Source organism: Chrysemys picta, chromosome 20 (genome assembly GCF_011386835.1).
Source record: "Chrysemys picta bellii isolate R12L10 chromosome 20, ASM1138683v2, whole genome shotgun sequence".
NCBI lineage: Eukaryota > Metazoa > Chordata > Testudines > Emydidae > Chrysemys > Chrysemys picta.
Window position 1 is genome coordinate 17,029,539 of NC_088810.1, and position 26,129 is coordinate 17,055,667.

The 26,129-nt window shown below is 45.3% G+C and overlaps 1 protein-coding gene across 18 annotated transcripts in view; it reads left to right on the forward strand.

The window, feature by feature from the left end:
- The first annotated feature begins 641 nt into the window (after window positions 1-641).
- The window catches only part of TUFT1 (tuftelin 1), a 56,007-nt gene continuing 30,519 nt past the window's right edge, over window positions 642-26,129 (forward strand). For 6 of the 18 annotated variants that reach the window (XR_010594003.1, XR_010594005.1, XR_010594006.1 and 3 more), the window contains exons 1-6: window positions 6,181-6,600; window positions 16,442-16,516; window positions 17,060-17,164; window positions 17,930-18,016; window positions 21,338-21,409; window positions 22,208-22,321. Coding sequence is in view for 6 of the 18 variants with exons in the window: in XM_042843339.2 (XP_042699273.2) it covers window positions 6,196-6,600; window positions 16,442-16,516; window positions 17,060-17,164; window positions 17,930-18,016; window positions 21,338-21,409; window positions 22,208-22,321 (858 nt within the window). In the remaining 12 variants the exon portion in view is untranslated. Of the gene's footprint in view, window positions 834-2,308; window positions 2,605-6,180; window positions 6,601-16,441; window positions 16,517-17,059; window positions 17,165-17,929; window positions 18,017-20,851; window positions 20,942-21,337; window positions 21,410-22,207; window positions 22,322-26,129 lie in introns of those variants that run through there. The other 12 variants (XR_010594001.1, XR_010594000.1, XR_006172828.2 and 9 more) reach the window with 6 other exon arrangements.

Sequence of the window (26,129 nt, forward strand, 5' to 3'; positions counted from 1 at the left end):
AGGGGAGGGAAAGCTATTCTCCCCCCCCCCTCCCCACACACACTTTAAATCATACTCTGCAGCCCCTGGACTTTGGGCAAGTCACTTAATCGCTGTGGGCCTCAGTCCCCCATGCGCACAATGGGTGTGACATGCCCCTGTCTCAGGCAGGTGTTGAAGGTTTTTGAGGGGCTCTGGGAACGGGGCCCCCAGAGAGATTGCATCAGTGGAATTCCTCTGGCTTTACGCCAAGGCAGCTGAGGTCAGAATCTGGCCCTGGGACCCTGACAGGAGGCACTGGCGAGTAGGAAAAGTGTTTAACGGGGGATGCCGGCAGGAGGGGGGGAGTTGTGCCTTAGGTTATGGCTCACCCCCCCCGTTGGTTGCTTTTCCTGCCACAGCCCCCTTCTGGCAGGTAAATGACTTGTCTGGCGCACTCACCCACCGCCCAGTGGGTGCATGTGACACTGCTCTACCAGTCAGACCCTTTGTGTCAGGATCTGTATGAGTTTACACTGGCTTGGAACATCCACCGGCAGTTGCACCCGGATGGGTGGGTGGCTCCCCGGATGCTATCTTGGGCCTGTGACGTAGGGCAGGAGGGGAGCAGCCCACTGGGCCTCTGTAGCCATTGTTTACCCAGCTAACGCGGGGCAAAGTTCATGTTTTACAGCCTGGCACAGCTCCCTGCTCTCACCCTCCTACCCTGCTCGGTCCCTGTGGAACCTCTCCACCTCGCTCCCTAGCAATGCTTGTGTTCACAGGGAGCTATGGAAATGCTGAGTGGTGCCTGCCATCAGAGGAGCACTGAGCCAGCACCGTGTAGAGCCAGCCCTGAACTTCTGTTGGAAAAGGTGAGTCCGCTTCTGTGTGACCTCATGTATGGGGGAGGGGGTGAGGAGAGTCTCAAACATGCTGGGCCCCCACCTGTGGATTATTATCCCCATTTTACTGATGGGGAAACTGAGGCATGGGGGAGGGATTTACTCCTGGTCATGTAGAACTATTTTTCCCAAGATGTCAGCTGCCACACTGGGAGCTGGAGTTTCAAAAGACCACTGCACCTTGGGTGCTGCAAAGGGAGCTCTTTTGAAAAGCCAGCTCCAATTATAGGTGGTGAGCCTTTGGAAAACTGGCCCTTAATGAGGAAATGGAAGACCTGGGAGTAGAACCCTGTGAGTCCTGACTCCCACTCTCCTGCTGTAACCCCTACACCCCCCCCCCCCACTTCTGGGGATAGGCCCCAGAAGCCCTGATTCTAGGGGACCGGATGTCCTGATTTTATAGGGACTGTCCCGATTTTGGGGTCTTTTTCTTATATAGGCTCCTATTACCCCCCCAACCCTTGTCCCGATTTTTCACATTTGCTGTCTGGTCACCCTACCTGATTCTCAGTCCCCTTGCTCTAAGTGTATGCCTCACAACCTCTATTTTAGCAAATGCCCTGCCCCTAGTTTTGTCCCCAGTGGTTCTTTCTGCAATCTGAAAACATGACAGGAGAATTCTCGGCTGGTTTTTGCGACCCCCCCCTTCCCGGCTTGTTAGAATCAGAATTCCTCAGCTGCAGCTCCTAACGGACAATTCCCCCCAAACACAGACACACCGAAATGTGTAGCTGCCAGTCGGAACATCTTGGGTCTGTCCAGCTAGGCTAGACACCTTCTGAGAACCAGGTCTCTCTTGGGTGGGAGGCCCGGGTGGTTCTGCCCAGATGCAGCAGATACCAAGTGAACATGAGAAATAAGGAGTCCCGTCCCGTGTTTCTGTGGAGTCAGTGCAAACTGGGGCGGGGAATGAAGAATCGGGTCAGTTCTTCTATCTATTGTTCTATAGGGGTTCTTACACTGCGCTTATCACCCAAGTACGCGAGGCCCAGATTCTCAAAGGCATCGAACCCCCTAATTTCCACCACGCCTCTCCGTTATGCATGAAGCACCGTGACGCCACATCAGTTTATGTGTCCTTTGGTCTCTCATCCTCTCCCCAAGGGGAGACGCGTGGACAGGGGCCTGTCTTGTTTGGGTAGGGTCGTAGGGGGGTGGTTTTATTTTAAGACACACATGTTGCTCTGTACTTATGTTAGAGAAGACAGCTCAAAGAAGCGCTCCTTGGCCTTGGAGCGGAAGGTGGGGAGGTTTGGGATGGGCCTGACTTTCTGAAGAAGATCATTCCCCAGCCTCGAGAGAGCTCTGTCTCTCAGGTTTGCTGCCTCCGTGGTTCGAGCAAGGCTCCCCTCTCGGGTCTACCCCGCCTCTAAGGGGCAACTTGCTTGGTGTGAACACAGGGCAAGACAGAAATTTGCTCCGGTTCAGCGCCTCTCTTCACCCAGATGCAGGATCAGGTCCCCCTGAGCTCATCCTCCTGGAATGCAGCACTCAGCGCAGCGGAGGAGGGGGAAAAGAAGGGGAAATGGCACGCCCTTTTGGCAGAGGAGGAGGACGGACTGGCTCCCTGCGAGTTGGGATGCGAGGAGGTGGCTTTGCTGCAGATGCTTCTTGTAGAAGGGAAGAAATGGCCTTCTGGAGGCTGCAGTCCCAGCTGGCACTGAGCCCTGAAGCTGAGGGGGGCCAAGAAGCACCCTGCCCAGACGCCGGGGGTGAAGAGGAAGAGGGGATTTTTTGCCAGGTAGGCTCTATCCTGCGATGGTGTCTCTAAGCGGGGGAGGGAGGGAATCCTATTAAACTTCTCCCAGCCCCAGGCTGCGTGGAGAGGGGCACCCAGCTCATGCTGAGGCCTAAGGGTCGATGGTGCCTTGCAGGAAGAGATGGTGAGGGACCCATTGCTTGGTCTTGTGGGTAGCTGGCTGGCTCAGAGGACTGGGAGTCAGCCTCTGGACGGGTGGCTGGGAATCCTTCTCCTCTGATCCCCACCGGGAGGCTGGTGTGAATTGGGTTTGGTCACTGAATAGCCAGGTTCAACAGAGAGGCCGCAGTCAATGGATGCCCCCAGAGGAGGGCCCTGCCAGGGGTTAACGCTAAGCTCCATTGGCAGGACAGCAATGGGGAAGCTTGGCTTCCCCAGGCTGGGCCCTCTGTGGAGATGGAGGGTATCAGTCTCTGGGGCTGGCAGGCCAACACCATCACAAGGCTCTTACAGTGAAGGGAGCAGCAGGCTGAGAGGAAGGTATGGTGCAGTGGTTAAGGTGCTTGCCCGGGATGGGGCAGACCTATGTTCAAGTCCCTGCTGTGCTATAGGTCCCTTATGGGGCTGTGGACAAGTGACTAAGATGCAGCTAGGTGCCTAGTGGGAATCCCAAAGGCACGTCACTTTTGTAAACGCACTGAGTGCCTACGCACCTTTCAAAATCTGCCCCGCAGTGCCTACGTCCCTTTTGTAAATGGGACTGTTAACTGGGGACGTCTGCACTACAAAAAAACCCAAAACCTGAAGCAGAGTCTCAGAGCCCGCGGCAACCGACTCAGGCACCCGGGGCTTGGGCTACAGGACTAAAGAGCAATGGAGATGTTCCCGCTCAGGCTGGAGGCCGGGCTCTGAAACCTGGCGAGGGGAGGAGGCTCCAACATGAGTCCATACATCTATGCTGCTGTTTTTAGCCCCGCAAGCCCGAGTCAGCGGACCCTGGCTCCACGACTCGCTGCCGCAGGGGGACAGGTTTGCAGTGTAGACGGACTCTAAGGCACTTCGGAGTTCACGATAATGTCCCCTGAAGTCTTTCTGTGGCCTCAGATGCCCATCCGTACAAGGAGGAAAACAGCCTGGCCCCCACAAGGGATTTGTGAAGATCAGTACATGGAAGACTTTGACCTGATCGGGTATGATGGTGACAGGGGCCAGCTATCCTAGACAGATGGAAGAATTCACCTGCCCATGCTCAGAAAGACGCAGCATGGAGGGGTTAGCGTCTCTGCCCGCTGCACGTCGGGGCCACAGGCTTTGTTATCAAAAAGCAAACAGGGCCGTGGAGCATTCGCCCTGCTCCTCACGTTGCTTCCTGAGGCTCTCTCACGTGGACATGCCGTGGCCCTCTCTCCCCAGGTTCTGTTCTCACACGCAGCAGTGAGCTGGCACGAACATAAAACCCCAATCAGCTTCTTTCTTCTGCTCAACTCTGAGAAAGAGACAGTCTGCTTCTCACAGCGGCTCCTGGAAACTTCCTTGCCGCGCCCCAAACAATCCCTCAGCGCGCTAGATCTCTTTCCAAGTCCTGGCCTGCTGAATCACAAACAGAGGAGAGAGAGTTGGCTGGTTACTCACCCAGCACCTGCAAAGAAAAGCACCACAACAAACCAGGGTGAACGGGACAGATTCAGTGCAACAATTAACTCATTCTTCTTTGCAGCAAACCTGGCTTTAGGGAGAACTCTAGGCCCTTGGGAGCAACTGGAGAAATCAGGAGAGGGAATGTGGTTGAGTGGTTAGAAGAACAGTGTATGTGTCAGCACTCCCTGGGTTCTGTTACTGCATCTTAGTGTAAGTCTGGCCTAGTAGCTAGAACAAAAGAGTGGGTCTCAGGACTCCTGGGTTCTCCTGCTCTTGGTTCTGGGTGGGAACATGGTATGGGTGTGAGAGCAAGGGCTTAGAAGGCTGGACACCTAGGTTCTTTTGCTGACGCTGGATGGGGAATGTGACCCTAAAAATTAAAACAGAGGTGTTATCGGTTCTGTTCTTGACCCCGCCATAACCTTGCTGGGTGACATGGGGTATTTAATCAGTCATGACCTGCATGCCTCAGTTTCCCTTCTGTAACATGGCTATGACACCACCTCAAGGGAGTGCTGTGAGGCTTAATTAACCAATATCCGTGGTTGAAAAGGTGCTAGAGAAGCATGATGTTAATACATGGCAGGAGATCAAAAATGACGATTAGCCTTCTCTGAAGACACTTAAGCAAAACTCCAGAATAATCTCTGTGGATAGGCCAATTAGGCAGCAGCTCCAATGGAATGTACCACCCAGAAGTAAATATAGCTGACTTCTATATCTTCTTTAACCAGCTATGCCATTAAACTTCTCTTTGACATACTTCTTCTGCAGGACACAATCTTCACCCCCTTCCTTGTTCTGGGCTGCAGCTGCTAAAGTTACTTAAATATCCCTCCAAAGCAAATGACTAGAAAACAATTCAGTCATGTTATGTATGTTTTGCTCCAATGCAAACAAATGCAAGATTCTTCAAGTTCATGGACCACATACATGTCATGTTCTGGATACAAATGACTGCAAAAGTAATTTAGAAACAATACATGCAGCCGCGATTATACAAATAATAGCAATGAAATTAAGTTATGCATTGTATGTAAGTCCATATATTTAATTCAAAAATAATAAAAATCTGTGAATGAATTTGCATGTAATATACCTTCCAGTACAAATGGCTGGAAACTCCAGTTAAAAATCCTGCATTGATTTTCAGATAATTTCTTGACACAAACTGAAAACATCTGAAATTTTGAATATTTTTTTTTTTTGCATTCCAATTAAAGTCAGTGGAAAGCAATTGTAAACTATAAATTCAGCATCCCCCTTGTATCAAATAACTGTAATGTAAATATTAAAACCCATATCATGTGTACCTATAAATTAGTTAGCCATAAGATAAATATCTTAGAAAACATAAAGAACAGTCATGCATTTTTCCATGTAATATCCTCCAATGCAAATAATTACAGAAGAATTTAGAAGAGTTCGGTAATTAGACCATTACATGACATGGATTAATTTCCATCTATTATCTCCCATGCAATTTTGCGAAAGGGGGAAATGATGATTAAAAGCCCATACTTTAATTTGCCAATGCAAATAGATGGGCGCAAACAATTGATAACGAGAACCATACATGGGTACAGAGTGCAAACATACTGCGGGCCCGCCCATACCTTGAGGTGGCTACAATCTACTTGATGTACGTGGCTCCATAGTACACGATTTGAACAAAAGAGCCTGCCCCGCTCCACCGTAATTTACAGACCCTACCCCCGGTGTATTAATTTATATGCAAGACCCCTCACCACGGGGCGGGTCTTTGCATATGCAAGATTCCCACCTCGCTGTATATTCGTTTACCTGGAAGACCCTGACCCGCCGTGCGTTTATTTACATGCAAGACCCCACCTTGCTTTGCATTAATATACATGCAAGACCCCACCTTGCTTTGCATTAACATGCACGACTCCGCCCTGCGGTATATTAATTTATAGGCGACACCCCGACCCGCCATGAATTCGCCAGACTCCGCCCTACTTCGCATTAATTAACATGCAAGACCCCGCCCTACTACTATTAACCTCCAAGGTCCCGCTCTACTTTGCATTAAGTGTCAGGCAAGACTCCCGATCGCGGCGCACTAATTTACATGCAAGACCCCGCCCTGCTTTCATCTTCCCTGCTCCCCGGGGCGCCGTGCGCGTGCGCGGGCGGCAGCAGCAGCCGCCGCCGCCGCACCCCCAGCGCGAGCCCCGGGCTCAGAGGAGGCGGCGCGTGAGGAGGCGAGGCGGGGAGCGCGGCCGGCAGGCGCGGAGGGGCGTGGCCGGGGGCGTGGCCGGGATATCTGGCGCGGGCGGGCCCCCCCCGCCGCTCAGTGGTCGGAGCCGGGCCGGTGCTATGAGCGCGGCGCGGAGCGTGTGCACGCTGGCGGAGGTGCGGCCGGACGGCGAGAATCCGGTGAGCCCCCCCCGCCCGGGCCTGTGGGGCTGGAGCCCCTCGGGGGGTCCCCCAACGGGCCAGACGCCCCCCGCATGGGGGTGACCACGGCTGGCCCCGGGGCTCAGTGGCCTCCCCCCACGCTGAGGGTGCAGGGCTGGGCCTCAGTCCCTGGGGGCTCCGTGACCTGCTCTCCCCCCTTGTGGCTTTGTGGGGGACCCCACTCAGTCCCTGGGGGCTCCTCATGGGTCCAGGGGGGACCCCCATAGGCCCTGGAGGCTCCTCCACCTGGTCGCACCTCCTCATGGGTCCAGGGGGGACCCCTATAGTCCCTGGGGGCTCCCTGCGCTGGTCTCACCCCCCTGAGGCCCTGGGGGACCCCCTCAATTCCTGGGGGGCTCTGAGAGCTGGTCTCACCCCTTCCTGGCTCCAGGGGGTACCCCTCAATTCCCTAGTTCGGGACTGGTCTCCTGTACCCCTAGTGGGGGGGCACCCTCTCTCCTGTGTGTGTAAGTGGGGTGGGGGTTCAAAGTTGGATCTAGCTCCTTGCGGCTCTAGGTGGTTGCCCCTTGATTCCTGACATGGCTGCGGGTTCCCCTGTGACTTCCGGGTTCCTGTCCCTAGGGCTGTCCACCTTCCTGCGATGGAAGTGGCTTTGGGCTTGGATGTAGGGATTGTGGCGGCTGGCACGCAGGGGGTGAGGGATCTGTGGCGCACCTGGTTGCGGCTCTGAAGGGGAACCCTGGTCTGAAATGAAGACCCCTGCCCTGCTCCTTTTGGGGGTGGGGGCAGCCCTTTGCAAAGGAGAAGCAGGAAGACTCTGACATGGGGTTAATGGAGGGTTATGAAGACTCCAGTAACCAGAAAGCCTTTCTGTAACTTTCCTTGGTTGTTGAAAGCTGCCATAGACAGCAGGTGGCTCCTGGACTGCAAACAGGGAAAGTTATTAGACCCTAATGCAGAACAGACAGGGCTTTGTTTCAATCTCTTACAAATGTAGTTCCATGATAAGGGTTTTTTTTCCCCTTCCCCTTCTACTAATTTATTTTGGCTTGTAAAAATATTAGAAGCCTTGTTGAATGCTTATCAAAATGTTATCCTTAAAGTGTTCATGTCCTATAATCTTGTATTAACATACTGTAGGCTTATTTTCTTTCATAGTAGCACCTTTTTCTCTGTGGCACAAGCGTGTGCTTCAAGTGTTAAATGCGGTCAGCAGAGTTTGTAGATCAGAATATTCTCCAGGCTAATCAGAAATCTTTAGGCATCCTCACTAGTGTTGTACTCTGTTTTATATTTTTTGTTTTAAGAAATATAGGCACTCTACGTCTATGATGATGGGGGCCAGATAAGGACCTAGAGAGAAATGTAAACACGAACACCACAAGAATCATTGCCTGCTACACCTTTATTTATCTATTTAAAATATTTATAAATATACAATTTATATAGCACAGCTTGATGTCATGCCCACAGATATGGCTCATGTAATGTTTACTACATTTGTGGGAAAAGTCATGCAGGCAGCAAATGGTTTTGATATAATACAGATGTCAAATAACTATATCCAGATTGTGCTAATAGAATTGTGTGCTTTGTGTCTGTAGTCAGGGTGATAATTACATTGGGGATTTTAATAACAAGATTTGAGTCATCTAGGCATCGGCCATTGCCGGTAGTAAATGTGTTTTGGTTGTTAGAAAGACAAGGTGAGTGAGGTAATATCTTTTATTGGACCAGCTTCAGTTGGTGAGAGAGACATGCTTTCAAGGTTACACAAAGCTGAAGAGGGACTGGTTTTAGTTGTTAGTCACTTTACAATTAGGCTCTGTTTTGTGTGGTTTGTTTTGTTTTGTTCAAAGTCCTTCTAAATTGCTTTCAGCAGATCTCATTGATAGGAATGCGAGCTCTTGGTGTGGCTTACAGTTCTTGACAATATGTTTGTTCTTTGGGCTAGTGATGAAGCAGACATATACTGGATCTGATAAATTGGGTTTTCCAGAACCCCAAGTTTTCTAGACACAGCTCCAGGCACACCAAATTGTCCATTTGGGTCCTGCAGTCAGTCCTGTGTCAGTCAATTGATCCAATTTTCTTTCTACTATATAAATATTAGACAAGAAAAAGAAGCTAGAATCTTAATATCTTGGGGAGAAATGCAGCCTGGAAAAACATGGCTCCCATAAATGTACTCTGGATTTCTCCTGTGCAGTTGTTCAACAGAACTTTAATTGTTTCATGTTCAGTTCTCATTATCCTTGCCAGTATCAGTCCCCAGGCCTTTGTTCCTATTGAAGGTGACTCATCTTTGAGTCTTCTAATGAGAGAATCCTAACTCCCTGCAGCCCTTCCCTACCATATATGGAACAGTTGTGTTATGCAGGTACTGCATACATGTTATGTGTGGTACTGTAGTAATAAGCAACCCTATCACACCTTGCGTCTTCAACAGTTGGCAAACATTACCTAATTACTCTTCATAATACCATTCTGGTCAGTCCAGTTCCCATTTGCCAAACCGACACAGTTGAGAAGTGACTTGTCAAAGGTCACCAAGTGATTCAATGCTGGTGTCGGATTCCTGGCTTTCAGTCTCAGCCTGGTCTCAAAAAAAGATAATCCTCCTCTTGTCTCAAAAAAAGATAATCCTCCTCTTATGTAGCTCTCCATTCACTTCTTTAGTCAGGTCAACATAATCTTCTGTTTTTAACCGAGGTCTTTAGTACTCCAATAACCTTCTCTTTTCCCTAGATTAATTTTCTTGCTTCTGGATGCTCTTGAGGCTAGATAGCTGAAACATACTTTGCTGAGCAGTGCTCAGTATCTCTTCCTTCAGTTATTTAACTAATCTGCATCCATTGTGTTCCTGCTTATTTTTGTTCTTGATGGGTTTCACAGCCATGAATATGCCACGATCACAAATGAGGTCTAAAATTGGACTTTTCAAAATACGTGAATCCTAATTCAGCTACTGACCCTATTTCACTTCCCCTTTGACATCAGTTACCTTATATTGTGGCAGAAATGTCTCCATTTAGATTATTTGAAATCTTATGCATTGAAGAATCAGAGAATGTCACACTGTTAAATCAGATACCACTCCATCACTGTTGCCCACTCAGAATAAACTCTTGACATCAGAAGTGTGTTTTTTTTTTTTTAAATAAAAAATGGCATCTCCTCTAACTGTAGATAGTTCTTCACAGAAACACAAGCAGAAAACGGTACAAAAATTGTCAGGTTTCCTTTGGCTCTTCCATAATTCGTGACCCCTGTAGTAAATGCTTTAAACATGTGCAATTCAGGGTGTGTTGGAAGCAAAGAAAATTGAGCAAGTTGCATAATCTTTATGCAGCAAATAGCTCAAGGTTAATATGATATTTACTAAGGTGTTGCCATGTGAGGTTTGTTCCAAACACGAGGTTGGTTTTTTTAATAGGTAGTACGTAGCACTTACTCATTAACTCACAGACACACCTGTCAAGTTACAAAGAACACCTTCTGCCTCTTGTAGAAAATAACTGGGGGCAGTAATGTGTATTTCCTTAGTTTCTAAATTGTTAGTGTTTTTTTTTTCTAAAAGGGGGGGGGAACCAGCATAGTCATGGTTTTAAATGGGGTGGGGGGGGGGGTGGAGGGAGGAACCAGCATAGTCATGGTTTTAAATGTAGCTGGAAGGTAGACAAGTGGGATTCATCCCTGCTTTAACTTGATTGCAGTCAGTGGAGTTACATGGGCCAAATGCATCTCTGGAGGAGTTGAATTTGACTGTCTGTAGGGGAGAGAGATTAGTGCAGACTTCTGTGCGTGGTGGTCTCCTTTTCACTTAGGATTCTTACAAGGTAAATGAGTGCCTGAATTTACATGTACTACAGCAGCGAGGTTTGGCCATGCTATGAGAGTTCATTTTAGCATTCTCTTCCAACTCCTTTTTTTTCACTGATTTAATTCTCCCAGAAAATTAACTTAATCAGGTAGGGTTTCTTTATGCTCATAACACCTTGATTTTAAGCACAAGGAAATCTACCAGAAACGTAATGCAGAATGAATGTTACCGATAAGAGTGAATTTGTGCAGTTTTGTAGATTAATCTTTATTTAGTACAAATAGCAATGAAAATTAAAACATTGTGCTGTGTGGACTTGGAGAGGTCTCTGCTTTTCTATAAGATCAGAGAAAGAATACGTGACCAGATCACACCTCTGTTCCAAAAGTTTTCAAGACATTTGTTTGAATTATGTTTAGGAAGCTCTTCTTAAAAATGTGACGCACTTTTATTTAGAGCTCTGAAGGATCCGTGCTTGACCAAGGTTTGGCTATGCTTGGAGCTGGTCTGTCTAGCTTCTTTGTTAAACTTGCATAATATCAGTGATGTGTCTGCTCCAAACTTCTCAAATGATTGACTTGGGAAAGATTAGTTTGACAAGATTGAAAGCATTCATGGAATCTTATATCTGGGATGATTGACTAAAGTGCTAGCTCCACAGCAGGAATGTTATTTATGAGACAAAAAGAACAGGAGTACTTGTGGAACCTTAGAGACTAACAAATTTATTAGAGCGTAAGCTTTCGTGGACTACAGCCCACTTCTTCGGATGCATAGAGTGAAACACACAGACAGAAGATATTTATACATACAGAGAACATGAAAAGGTGGAAGTACGCATACCAACTGTAAGAGGCCAATCAATTGAGACGAGCTATCAGTAGCAGCAGAAGAAAAAACTTTGAAGTGATAATCGAGATGACCCATAGAAGGTGTGAGGAGAACTAAACATGGGGGACCTTCTCCTCACACCTTCTATGGGTCATCTCGATTATCACCTCAAAGTTTTTTCTTCTGCTGCTACTGATAGCTCGTCTCAATTGATTGGCCTCTTACAATTGGTATGCGTACTTCCACCTTTTCATGTTCTCTGTATGTATAAATATCTTCTTTCTGTGTCAAGTATCGGGGGTAGCCGTGTAGTCTGTATCTACAAAAACAAGGAGTCTGGTGGCACCTTAAAGACTAACAGATTTATTGGGGCATAAGCTTTCGTGGGTAAAAACCTCACTTCTGTCTGTGTTTCACTCTATGCATCTGAAGAAGTGGGCAGTAGCCCACGAAAGCTTATGCTGAAATAAATGTGTTAGTCTCTAAGGTGCCACAAATACTCCTGTTCTTTTTGCAGATACAGACTAACACGGCTGCTACTTTGAAACCCGTCACTTATGAGACAGTACCTGTTCTCCCAGGTTACATAATAGCTTGCAGTCAGTCTCAACGTTTTTTTCCATAGAGAATTTTTTTAATTTGCTCTGCCACCAGCGATTCAGATTCCGGAGCAGATGCTTGTTTGCTGTAATAGAATGTCGCTGTAGAAATACAAGCAGTAAATGGGAAGGATGTGGGGGGAAATTCACCGAATCCTTGTCTCTTTCCTATGTCTACAGGATTTTCTTTAGCCCTGCCATCCCGAAAAGCATTATACAAGTTTGTGTGTTTATGGTATCTTTGGTCTAGGGTAGTGGCTCTCAAACTACCATCTTGTGTCTCGCTACTTAAGATGACCATTCTCTTAGTCTCTCTTCAAGCATCTCCATCTTAATTTTGTATCTTCCCTATGGCAACTAGAGGCACCTGTTTATGTTGGAAAAAGTAATAAGATGTTATTAAAGGGATGATGGAAATAACTAGGCTCCAGTGCAAGGAGTGGTCTGGTTGATTAGATTGCTCTCATTCTGTATCCGTGCGGTTCATTTCTTGGATGTTCAGTTTCACGTTTATCAGCACCGACTCAGCCCCCTTTGTTGTTTATGGCCTCAGTTGCTCTAGTAGCACCTGGTCGCTCTGCAGTTTGGTTCAATCCATCTCTAGTCCTAGTCCCTCTGATTTTTGTTTTTGTCTGCAAATTTAATCGTTGTTGAGTTTATGTGAGAGGTAGCCAACAAAGGCAGATGTGGAGCAGTTGCTTAGGGTGCTGTGAGGTGCTTGTGAGTTTAGCGGATTAGAAAATTTCTGGAAACCCAAAAATTCTGGACTGAGTTTCAGGTAGCCATGAGAATTACTGAGACTGGTGAATGCAGCTCTGTAGATAACGAATAGCCCATGGACTGCAAGTCGTAGGAATAGTCACTCCTGCTCCTTTTTTTGCAGCAAATTTATATAGCATTGAAGCAGTTTTCGTGGTGTGCAGACAATAGCAGGCATGCATTGTAGCACATATGTATAGTTTGTAGCATTAGCAAGTCCGTTTTTTAAATACTTGCCCGCTGCAGAGCTAGGCTGTTAAAAGATTGTTTAAGGAATCCCAATTTCTAGGCATGCAGTATAGATGACGTTTTACACTATGAGACACCTTAAAACCCATCCGGTGCCTTTCACTCTGTTGTTTCTATGGACAAGAATCTTGCGCTTGTAAACAAGGCTCCAAATGAGACAGAGAAAGGAGTATGTTTCAAGAAACTTTTTCTTACTTACAGGGATCTGAATGGGATAACCTGTTTCTGCCATGCTGAACTGTATAAACCTATTAAATGAGACATACGGTTGCATATGAATTAAAGATGAACCTATTTTACTGATAAGTGTAATGGTTTATAAACTTTATATCAAAACTCCTTGCTCTGTTGGATATGTCAAGTGATTGCATATGAATTAAAAATACAGATCAACTGTAATAAGTAGAAGTCGATGTATTAAGGGGGAGACTTTCAAAGTCATCTGAAGATTGAGGAGCACAAGTCCCAATGAAAGTCATAACCCCTGAATACTTAGACATATGTCTTATTACAAGTGGGTTTAGCTGCACTTTTTGAAGCCTGCGTATTCTGTAGGTAGCTAATTGCAGAGTATTGTAGATTCAAATGCTAGTTCATGTGATATACTAAACCATTAAATTAGTCAGCATGAAGGTTATAGATTGTCCAGTATTCCGATATCATTCTCTGTTATAAGAAAATGATTCTGGATGAGGTTGTCTTATTGTGACCTGGACTGGATCGCTGTTAGTCCAATTGCTTTGCAATGCAATTGCCTAATTTGCTTCTCACACACATTATGCATGAGGAAGTGTCTGGAGAAATATTCCATAAAACTGATGATTTATTTCTACAAAATTGCTTTCACCATTGTAAAACTCTGACCGCCATTGACCTTAAATCATATTAAAACTTGAACTGTTTTGAAAGCACACCTCTATATTATAGTTAACTGCCAGCATTTTTATGTCCTGTTGTAGAATTGGCTTCTCAAATAATTACTTAATCATGTTTATGTAAACATCTGCTGGAATATAAATTCCAAACAAATACATGTGTTGACATTACTAAATATTTGATGCAGCGGTAAAGAACCCATAGCCTAAGGTTGTATCAGAGAATTGGGTTTAACAGGAGAAAAGAATGGAAATATGTTAACACCAGGAAAAAACAAAACTTACAAAACAGCATAGTTAAAATTTGTGCGAGGAACACTCAGATATTTTGGAAATAGAGATGGCTTTTGAAATTGGACCCTACTGAATGGCTTATTTCAGAACCCTTTGTAAAGAACATACATGGAAACTCTATACTGCACTTCAGGTGTAAATTACAGTATATTTGTAGTTACAGAGCTTTGTATAACTTCCTGTTTTGGAATTTGTTTAAAGATTTTATTTCACAACTGACTTGTACTGTGCCAATCTGAGAGCATCTCATTAACCATATCATAGCTTTTGATATCCAACAACTTGTGGCAGCAGGTTTGTCAAATTCCAACAGCCCTATTTACATACATATCAGCATTGGGTTTCTGACCTGGAGCCATGAAATTATAGCAGGCTGGAAGGGACCTCGAGAAGTCATCTAGTCCAGTCCCCTGCGCAGAACCAAGAATACCGAGACCATCTGACATGTGTTTTCAGGAGAGGTGTTAAAAGTTTTCTTTTTAAGAAAAGAAAACCCTACCCTAAAAGAGTGAATACTACTTTTAACTTATTTCCCTGTGTGTATGTCTTTAAGGCTGTATGGTAGCCTATGAAGGCTTGGGTGTTTGTGGAAGGAGAATAGTAAGTAGTAGAAGTTTGCTAAGTTTTTTTACTGGGATAGGCAGAGAAACAGAAGTGTTGCTGTTGACTTGACTTGTTTGTTTCCTAGTGCATGAGGAAAATATTGAAGGAGAGCTGAGCAACCCTAACTGTGCAAATTGATTTATTAAGTGCCCATCTGTTGTTCTGGATTTTTGAAACGATTGATCTCCCTCTAACCCCAGTTGTCAGATCTAATAGATAACAACCCACTCCCCATCAGCAATCAACAAGGGGCTGTTTGTGTACTATAATAATAATAATGGAGATATCCCATCTCCTAGAACTGGAAGGGACCTTGAAAGGTCATCGAGTCCAGCCCCCTGCCTTCACTAGCAGGACCAAGTACTGATTTTGCCCCAGATCCCCAAGTGGCCCCCTCAAGGATTGAACTCACAACCCTGGGTTTAGCAGGCCAATGCTCAAACCACTGAGCTATCCCTACTGATCTCCCAGCCACGTCTCCCTAAACTCCAGAGAAAAAAGAGGCTTTGCGGCATACCCAGTTTGTTATGAGTAGACCCAACTGCTGGATCCCACATGCTTCTAAGCCCCCTGGGTCTGGGTAGTGTCATCTGGTCACTGTTCTGAGCTCTGGGTCTCTTGGGCGCACTCCCATGAGCAAATCATGCACCTACACCCCTTTCCTGGGTGGTGGGGATCCTGACAAAGCAAGATGTTCTCAGTTTGGCACAGACATTCTCCCTGCCTTTCAGAGGCCTTCAGAGAGTGCCTCAGTTGCAACCAGCGCCTTTTTAAACTGAGTGCTCTGACTAGACTGATCACAGCTATGGGATAGAAGAGAGGTCTCTCCAGTGGCCAGGTCCCAAACCTGCTTCATAGATTAAAGCCAATCCCTTTATGTACCACTTGGAAATAATAGCTCGCGGAGCCCTGGGAGTGTACGCTGTTGGCATGAAGGATAGCTTCAATGGACAAATGCATTCTGCACCATCTTCAGTTTCTGCGTGCTCTCAACTTCCATGCAGAGTGAAGTTAGCTAGCCTCAAAGAATAAAGGAAGGGATAAATGTGTCAGGCTTGGTCTACACTACCCCCCTAATTCGAACTAAGGTACGCAACTTCAGCTACGTGAATAACGTAGCTGAAGTCGAAGTACCTTAGTTCGAACTTACCTTGGTCCACACTCGGCAGGCAGGCTCCCCCGTCGACTCCGCGGTACTCCTCTCGCCGAGCTGGAGTACCGCAGTCGACGGCGAGCACTTCCGGGTTCGACTTATCGCGTCCAGACTAGACGCGATAAGTCGAACCCAGAAGTTCGATTGCCAGCCGCCGAACTAGCGGGTAAGTGTAGCCAAGGCCTCACTATGTCTTTCCCGTTGGTGGGAAGGTGCTAATGCAGAACAGTTACTTTCAGTAGCAGCCTTGAATCTATGGCAACCCCTAAATGATCAGCCAGTATCACATATGGTCAGGGGCAGTCTTTCCGGCCTGGGGGCTAATATCATTACCAGGTCCTCTGACTGCTTTCTCACCCCACCAATGCTTCCTCAGGTCTATTTGGGGTTTGGGTGAGGTGCTTTCCAATCTCTTTTTCACTTTGTCTTCTCCTTTTTAATCCTAACTATTTTACTACATCAACTGTAGTCAAAATCAGAGAGCTAAATAGACAGGGCTTGCCCTTGTGTCTATGCAGACAATCATTTGATTTTTGGGAAAAAATGTAAATGGGCATTTGAAATTTGTATTTAACTGTGTCAAATGTTTGATGTGGATACAAAAAATATTTTGAAACCTAACCATGGAGCAACATAAACCATTTTTAATTAAAATCTGGCATCTTTCTTACAGGACAGTGTGAAAGTGCTACGGCTGACGTTGCAGAATGACCTTCCAGGCAAGCAACGTGATCAGGTGAAACAAAAGGTGTGTGTTCCAGGCATGAACATACTGCTGTATGTAGGAATCACTGCTACTTTCGTGTGCCATGTTTTGAATTTTACCAGCGAACGCCACGCTAAGGGCTGCTAAAAACCAGTGATTTTAAAATAAGTAGAAACTTCTTCTGTTCTGGCTTGTATGTAAAAGCTATTGTTCACAATAACTTTTTGGAGGGGAAAGAACTTTGTAAGGGATCATAGTCAAACTATGCTATGCTTGATATGCTAGAGAGAACTCCATTTCCTGATCTGCATAAGCATTTGCTCATTGCAAATCGCTTAAAGGAGCATCCTTTAATTACTGTAGCTCCTAAGGGCTCCTGTCATGTAGAAGGGCCCCATTGTGCAGGGGCTGTATAAACCCAGGACTAAAAAACTGTGCCTGTCCCACAGGGTCCAGAGTGCATTTTACACAGCATTTCTCTAATAAAGTGCTTGATGCTGATCTGACTAGAAAGCTGGTTGTGCTAGGTCCAGCCAAGCTATGCAAACAAATTATCTAAATGTCTTACTACATTGTCTCTTGCAGCCTGTTGGAAGGGCCTTTGCTATGGTGGCCAACAGATCAAGTAATGGCCATTCACTGGCTTCAGAATGCATCAAATCAAGTGACGGTCACGAGGAGATCATCAAGGTTAGTGTTAACCATGGTTCCCAGCTGATCTGAATAATTAATTTGCCCAGTTAATTTAGAGGTACCCAATATGCATTGAGACTAAATTAATCTTGTTTAATTTTAGACGTAAACTAAAAATTTAGATTTTGGCTGTGCAAACAAGAAATTTCGGCAAGCATGGTTCGTGGTATCCTGACTTGGGTAGGAGAGCCTGTGGTAATGCTTGCAGAGTGGGTTTTCTTTCAGGAGAAACCATTTTGAAATGTGGAAACCTTGCATTGTTTCAGTAAATTAACTTCTGGAGAGTTGCTGAGTAACTTTCCCAGGCTTAATGGAATGAACTTGATTAAACTGGAACTCTTAAAACTCAAAACAAAAATGGCATCTGAGGAATGTTTAGTCTCCACACCCTGGGAATCGTAAGGGAGAGCTTAGAGAAATAAACAAATGCGTTAAAATCATCCAAATGTAAAAACTGGGAAGTGAATAAAAGTTAGAGAGAGGACGAAAAACTAATGACCATAACCATCCTTAACAACTTCTACTGAAAAGGTCACGCCAGAGGCTGAAGTTTTCAAAGCCAATTAAATTTAATGAGAATTGGGTGTCCAAATCCCAGCTACAATGTCCCAATGAAGGAAGGAATAGAGGTAGAAAAAGAGCCTGGAAGATCTTAGAGGGCTTTGAGAGCTCATTGTACCTAACTGTGTGACTGTAACTATTCTGGTTTGTATCTTCTGTAATTGAACAGCTATTTCATTGGGGTGTTTCTTTCTGACTCAGGTTTACTTAAAAGCACGGGCTGAGGACAAGGTGAAGCATGAACAGAATGTCTGTCAGCTGAAAAGCGAAGTTCGTTACATTCAAGAGGTAGCTTTTGGTTTCAGAATTAACGTACAATATGTTGCTGACTTTAACCCAACCAAAGTCTGAATTCTCTCAGCTGCCTGTTTGAGGCTTATCTCAAAGCTTTGGTGCCCTCAACTTCCAGTGGCAATGTTTGAAGAATCTGTGTCATGGCAGAGGTGTTCTCTTCCCATACAGGAATCTGCCCATCTCTCTCTCCCCTCCCCCCCCCCCCCCCCCCCCCCCATGCCTGAGTAGAAACCCATGTAGCTGTTTTTCCGAAGACTAAGGCCATGTCTACACTAGCACTTACATCAGCAAAACTTTTGTCACCCAGGGGTGTGGGAAAAAAAAACACTCCTGAGCGACAAGTTTTGCCAGCATAAGAGCTCGTGTGCACAGGGCTCTGTTGGTGGGAGACGCTCTCCTGCCAACATAGCTACCACGGCTTGTTGAGTTGGTTTTATGATGTTGACAGAGTTCTCTCCTGTCGGCATAACGTGCCTACACAGGCACTCTTACAGTGGCACAGCTGTATCCGTACAGCTGCGTGCTGTAAGTTTGTAAGTGTAGACGTGGCCTGACACTGCCACAGTGCAGAGGCATTTTGCAGTGCTGCATTGGGTAAAGTGCAAGTCAGCTGTGTGAGAACTGCATGACTTTCGGCTAGGCTCTCCCCAGCCACACCCGGGCATGGCACCAGAGCTGCCTCTTAGAAGGCAGTTTTGTAGGCAAGGCTCCACCTGCCTAAAGAAATCTGATGTCTGACACAAGGGTTAACGTTTCCCTGTCCAGTTGGCAGCAGTGATGGGACTGGACCTTTGTGGGGTTGGGAGTGGGAGATAGCTGGTTGCGATTTCAACCATTTCCGTATTTTGCAATAGTAGGGTCTAGGCTGGTCTGTCTCAGGCTTGGCTTTTAAATAAACTTAAATGTCTCCATAATTTTCTGGGATACTGGCTTAGATAGCCCAACATCTGAGTGAATAGGACAGTTCCTATGCCTCCATTCTATATTAGCCTTCTGAATCTTGGCCTCCAGCTTCCGAGACAAAATGCGTTTCCCCTAAAGAAAATAAAAATAGTTCATTCTGTCTCTTCACTGCAGTAATTGCACCACAGACTTGGTCAGACTACTTGAAAACGAATTGAAAAGCACAAAGGCTTTAGCAGTCTCTTCTGTTAGAGCAGTGGGCCCAAATTGTGGGGTGCGGCACGCTAGGAGGGAATGGAGGGATGTCCATGAGGCATGGCAGAGCCTAGGCCAGCCCCTATGGAGGTGCAGGGAGGAAGTGCCATCCCTAGCCCCTCTCCACCCTGGCCGCAGCTCCGGCTCCATCCACGGCCATGCCCCCGCTCTCAGCTATGGCTCCCCTCTTGGCTCGTGTGTGGACATATTCCATTACTAGTAAGGTAATTTACTGTTAGAGCCATTGAAATTTATCTCTAAGCCACCAAGATGCTTTAATCTTTGTATGCATGTGCTAAGTCTCTGGGATTTCAATTTTATTAACCACTTATCACTTATTACAATGAGTTCTTATTGGGTGTGTATTGGTCAGGGTGTCCCTCACTTCCAGTTGGATGTATACTTGGTATAAGTGACAGATTTCAAGTAACAGTCATGTTAATGGTGTGACTTCGGCCTTATTCAACACGCATGTTGTAGTGCTTTAACTCTTATCTGTATGGGAAGGGGAATCAGCTATACCAATAGAATGAGGAAGGATGTCAGGGTACTTGCCTAAGACATGGGAGCACCTGCATTTAATTCCCTGCTCTTTCATAGACTTCTTGTGTGACCTTAAAGTCATTTTGCCAATCTGTGTCTCAGTTCCCCCATCTGTTAAATGGGGCTGATAATGCTGCCCTACCCCATTGGGGAGTTGAAGAGAAATACATTAAAAGACTGAAGCGCTTTGAGATCTGCTGAAGAAAACTGCTATAGGAGAAATAAGCATAGAACTGTGCTGCCCAAGGGGTGGTACTGGTATAACTATATCAATAAATGCACCTTAACAGACATCATTATTATACCCATACAAAAACTCTGTAGAAGAGGCCTTACACCAAATTACCTCAAAACAGTTGAAGCAGCGTTTGTGCTTTATAAGCACCTTGGATCAGTGACTGGTGTAATTGAGATAGAACATGCCACGTAGCATAGTCATACCTGCTGTATGATCTTGGCTTTTCTGTGTCTCCGATTTCTCCTCTAAAGTGAGTCAATACATACCTCACGGGGGGGTTGAGAGCTTTAAAGCTAGAAAAGTGCTTGATGATTCTTGTATGAAAGATGCTTAGAGATGCAGAAAGCACATGCTGAAATATCAGCATTTCAGCCTTGGGGTCACTATTGCTGGAGGAGTGACCCTGTAAAAATTACCAGATTCATTTTCTCTAGTGACTAATTCTGTATCACAGGTGCAAGTCAAGACTGTACTTGTCAGTAAATTCCCATTTGGCTGAAGCCACATGGGATCAGATGCATGGAATAACAAGGATCTTAGTCACTTCTATTTGTTGTAGTTTTCAATGTGCTCTTGCAGAGAAAATTAAACAATAATGAAAAATCAGCATACATATTGGGACATAGTCTGTCCTTTATGCTTTAGCGAGGATAGTAAGACACTTGTAGTCCGTGCTGCTTGCTGGTGAATATCTAGTAAAACCAGGGACTTTTGTGGCACGTTGGTACAAGACAAAGACCTCTGCTTACTTGTCTGGCCTCAAACGCTGGCATGTAATGTCTTTACACCCTATTTTTGGGACCTACTACATGTGCATTTGATGTATATTGAAAAGAATAATTGACACTGTTGTTCATACAGACGAAGCTAAATTGACTTGCGTTTACCAGGCTAGAAGTTCTTTGAAGAAGCTGCGAGAAGATATAAGTAGTAAACTTGAGAGCAGACAAGGAGCTAAGACTAATCTGCAATGTGCAAAGGTAACAGGAACATTTCTTCAGTCAACTTGCAGTGGCACTTCCTTTCCTGAGGAAAGAGATGCCATGTTTGGATAAAAATAACAGCAAAATGTGGCCTAGAAATAAAATCCCCTTGGGTGATTAAAAGCCTGTTCGGAGACCTTCTTTGGAGGAAGAACTGAGAAATATGCAGAAGCGAACGAGAAAGATTCAGCAAGCTAAATGCATTGGCTGTTCTAGTGCATGTTCTTTGTAAACCTATTAAAAATATATATTCCTCTTTTTTTTTTTTAAAGCTGTTACAGCAATACAAAGATATAAAGCTGATGGAAGTGTTCTGTCTGTAACATCGAAGCCTAGTTTTATGAGGGAGGATCACAGTTCTTGTTTTTTTTTTTATGTTTTTTTTTTAAATAGGTAATGTTCGAAAAACAGAATGGAATCTGCAAGCCATCAGGATATTGCCATAGGAACTCCTTGGAGGATCAGGTATGGAACCAAAAAGGGGAACTATGTTTTGAGCAGTTAGATTTGGTTTCTTTTAAAATCTTCAACTTCAAACCTATAACTGCTCTAAGATCTACCTTGCATTCCAAAGCTCACAGGTACTGTTCTGGCTGTATCTGGGTTTGGTTAGAGGTCAGGTCTGATTTTCACATGCATTTAAACCAGCTGGTCTAGTAATGAGCTCACCTTCTTTTTAAATCTCTGCAAGCACAAGGCTCCTTTTCACAGGAACCTTTTGGATGCGGGGATAATTAAGGAGTCCATCTTATCTGAAGTTAGTGCAGTTTGCAGAAAATTGAGCAATATACAGCTATCTCATCCTGTCTCTACAGTAATGGCATTCCATACTGAAGAGTGGCACAATACAATGCTGCAGCCCTTTTGCCAATAATTTAAAAGCCATAACTGAGGGGGGCAGGATTCAGTAATCAGTCAGTGTTTAAGCTGTCATGACTTGGTTCACTTGATGGTTTTGGCGTACCTAAGGGTGACTCATGACCGATCCTAGAGACACCATGGGAGGGGCTGAAAGGAGACCTAAGAAAGTCACATGATTTTTTTTTTAAATGTTCTGGGCCCCAAGACACCCGACTCAGTGTGGAATTTGAGAACTTGTTCTCTTACTTACCTAAATCAAACTTTACCACAACTTCTGCAGCCCTTTTTTGTAGTGAATATTGTAACCTATTGGTCAAAAGTATTGGCTCTCCTACATGCAGAAAAAAGTGTCCTGATAGTGTTCAACTTGAGACAAATAAAGCTTTCATGCTGTGTTTGCAGGAGGATGATTATTCAGGAGAAGACATAGAAAAAATTCGTGAGACCGCAAAGAGATTTTTCACGAAACTGCAGGAGGCTGAGAAACGGCATCAGTCAGACAAGACCACTTTTGAGGTGAATACACAGCAATGTTTAACTGCTGAAAGAGCTTGATCTTTGTCTGAATGAGGGGCTAGCTTCAAGTGCACGCTACTAAGTAGCTTTCAAAGCTCTCTGAAACTGACCAGCCCCCTCCTTCTGGAGCTGATACAAGCTGTGTTGGAAAGCAGGATGTGAGGGTGTGATATGTATTAAAGGTTATACATCATGAATCCTTCAACCAGCCATCAATTCACATTTTTTCTCCAGACAATCCGAGCTACACTGCCCTTTTCCTGTTAGCAACACCCAAACTTGTTTTGGGTTTGTACAGCACCTAGCACAATGAGGCCATGATCCATGACTGGGGCTCCTGGCTGAAAGCACAATACAAAGAATACATAATAGTTGAAACCAGTTTGGGGTTGTGCTGGCCTGCGTGGTTGGGACACACTTCTGAAGACCTGCTGTTCAGGCAGTTTTGAAACCCAGAGAGTGTGTGACTGGTTGGATCACAGAAACCCCCTTGGGAGCTGTCACCCGATGGGCAAAGACTACCCCTGCTTCTGTTTTCCCTGCCAGCTCAGGACTCCAGCACCCTGTCTTGCTGAGCCAGACACTCCTGTCTGGCTCCAACACATACCCAGGGTCTGAATCACTTGCCCCAAAGCTGCAAGTCTACCTGAAAACAGCTCACAGAAGTGTGCTTGTCTTTAGCACTCAGATGCCCAACTACCAATGGGGTCTAAACCCAGATAAATCCGTTTTACCCTGCATAAAGCTTATGCAGAGCAAACTCATAAATTGTTCGCCCTCTATAACACTGATAGAGAGAGATGCACAGTTGTTTGCTCCCCCAGGTATTAATACATACTCTGAGTAAGTTACTAAATAAAAATTGATTTTATTAAATACAGACAGTAGGATTTAAGTAGTCCCAAGTAGTAACAAACAGAACAAAGTAAGTCACCAAGCAAAATAAAATAAAATGCGCAAATCTATGTCTAATCAAACTGAATACAGATAATCTCACCCTCAGAGATGCTTTAGGAAGTTTTTTCTCAGACTGGACACCTTCCAGGCCTGGGCACAATTCTTTCCCCTGGTACAGCTCTTGTTGCAGCTCAGGTGATAGCTAGGGGATTCTTCATGATGGCTCCTCCCTCCCCTTGTTCTCTTCCACCCCTTTATATATCTTTTGCATAAGGCGGGAACCCTTTGTCCCTCTGGGTTTCCTCCCCCCCTCACTGGAAAAGCACCAGGTTAAAGATGGATTCCAGTTCAGGTGACATGATCACATGTCACTGCAAGACTTCATTACTCACTTGCCAGCACACACACATACAGGAAGACTCACAGGTAAATACAGCCATCTGCAGACAATGGGAGTCCTCAAGATTCCAAACCATCCTTAATGGCCCACACTTTACATAAAGAACAGGAGTACTTGTGGCACCTTAGAGACTAACAAATTTATTAGAGCATAAGGTTTTGTGGGCTACAACATATATGATATGCATCCGAAGAAGTGGGTTGTAGCCCACGAAAGCTTATGCTCTAATAAATTTGTTAGTCTCTAAGGTGCCACAAGTACTCCTGTTCTTTTTGAGGATACAGACTAACACGGCTGCTACCCTGAACACTTTACATAATTACAATAGGCCCTCAGTTATATTTCATATTTCTAGTTTTAGATACAAGAGTGATACATTTATACAAATAGCATGATTACACTCAGTAGATTATAAACTTTGTAATGATACCTAACAAGAGACCTTTTGCATGAAGCATATCCCAGTTACATTATATTCACTTATCATATTTTTATAAAACCATATAGGCTGCACAACGTCACAGAGAGTAAATAGACTTGACTGGCTTTTAATGACTGAGTAAAACACAATTCTGGCTAGTTCACATCAGTCAGCCCAGCCAGCCTCTTCCCCAGGCGAGGTCGAAAACTCAAGTTGAGCACAGGGTTGCCATTAAAGTCTTAACTAAATATGCACAATCTGTAAACTGCAAGTCAACACATTGCATTGAAATTTTCACAAACTGGTCTTGAGTTATACAATGACTGTTTCCAGGTAATGTTAATGAAACCTAAGGTAAAATCATAATGACTTTAGTGGGTGATGGCAAAGTGCTTGCTAAGACAAGTGGCATTTTGGCCATTTTCCTTAGTCTCCTCCAATTTCTATTTATCCTGTTAATTATATATAGGACATCCTAGTGCTCATGACCAGCATATGCGCGCCTTGCATACGGCAGTGAATTACCTGGATAGCTCAGGTGGTGAAGCATCAGCTTCTTAATGTGAGGGGCCAGGTTTCAAGTCCTTGTTCAGGTGGTAGGATGCTTGTGTTATGCAAGAGGTCAGACTAGATGATCACACTAACCCCTTCTGGCCTTAGAACAAACCTTGAATGAGGGAAGTATCATCTCCATCTCTGTACTTCACTTCACTTCCCCCCCCCCCCATCTATAAAATGAAGTGCCTTGAACAGACTCACATAGGGAGTCTGAAGCAGAGCCAAGCATTGAACCCTTCCAGATCTGCTGAATTGTCCAGTGCCTTCTCCACAACACAATCCTTCCCCTTACAGAGAGATTTTTAGCTTGTTGCATCAAGATCACAAGATGTCTTGGTGGTGAAGGGATGTGGCACAAACTGGGCAGCTGGGACCCAGCCATGTTTTCATATCAGGTAACTTATTAAATGGAAACATGTGGGTGGGTTTCTGCGGTGGCAGCTGAATTCATTCTCACTTAGCTGTGACTGTATTTACGCGCTGCTTTAGGGAGATAAGCAGGTTTTGCAGTGAAAGTAACTTACAATGACAGCTCCTGTGCGCTAGGGAGTGCGGACGCAATAGGATCTCTTGGTTTGCTCCTTTACCCAGCACTGGGGATTAATGGTCCCTTTTGTTTAGGGGAAAAACTCTGGCTTTGCCATGTTGGCATATGCGTATCTGGAGACTTCATTAAATGTAATGAGCTCTTGGGGCTGAGGGAAGTCCCTGTTTGGGGATGCTTCAGGTTTTAGTTTCATTGTGCCAGTGGTTCCAGGCTCCATTTTCTTTTCATGGAGCTTGAGTGAATTGTTGTCTAAGAGAAATCCCTTTAGCCCTAAAATGGCTGGGAAAGGAAATCCTATTACCCTGCATTTGTGCTCCTAGAGGGAGGCCCCGCAGAGGTCTGCTTGTTCCCTTCCTCTCCAAACCAGGGATGTGTGTTTGGGTGATTAAGAGCTAAAGGAACTAACTGGCGGGGAAGCACAGGTAGAGTACCGAGGTCGATCTAAATTTTAAGTGCAGACTTGGGCTCTGCCGCTGCCTGGAGAGAGTTTGGGGTGGTGGGAGCTGCAGAAATGTATTGAGTTTGTGGCACTCCTGACACCTACCCCAGGGATTGGAAATCTGTGCATGATTCCTGAGATCTGCTATACTAGTTATCTGACAAATAATTTTCCTGTTTACATACATAATGTCCATTTAGATGCTAATCAGTTGGTTTGGCAGCTGAGTCCACTTCAGCTATACCTTCTGGACAAGCCTGGGAGGTTGGTGGGTGTGGAGAAGGGAGAGTCCTTCTCTACAGAACAACAGAAGCATCTGATGATCAGCCCACAAGTCTGGGAGCCAGGAGCTCCTGACTTCTAGTGCCAGTTCTGTGGCTGACTCCTGGGCTAGGGGATGTCATTCAAGCTGAGGTCTGGTCTACACTGGGATCTTACATTGGCATAACTATGTCTTTGAGGGTGTGAAAAATTGACACCCCTGAGTGATATAGTTAAGCCAACCAATGTAGACAGCGCTAGGGTTGACCGAAGAACTCTACTGTT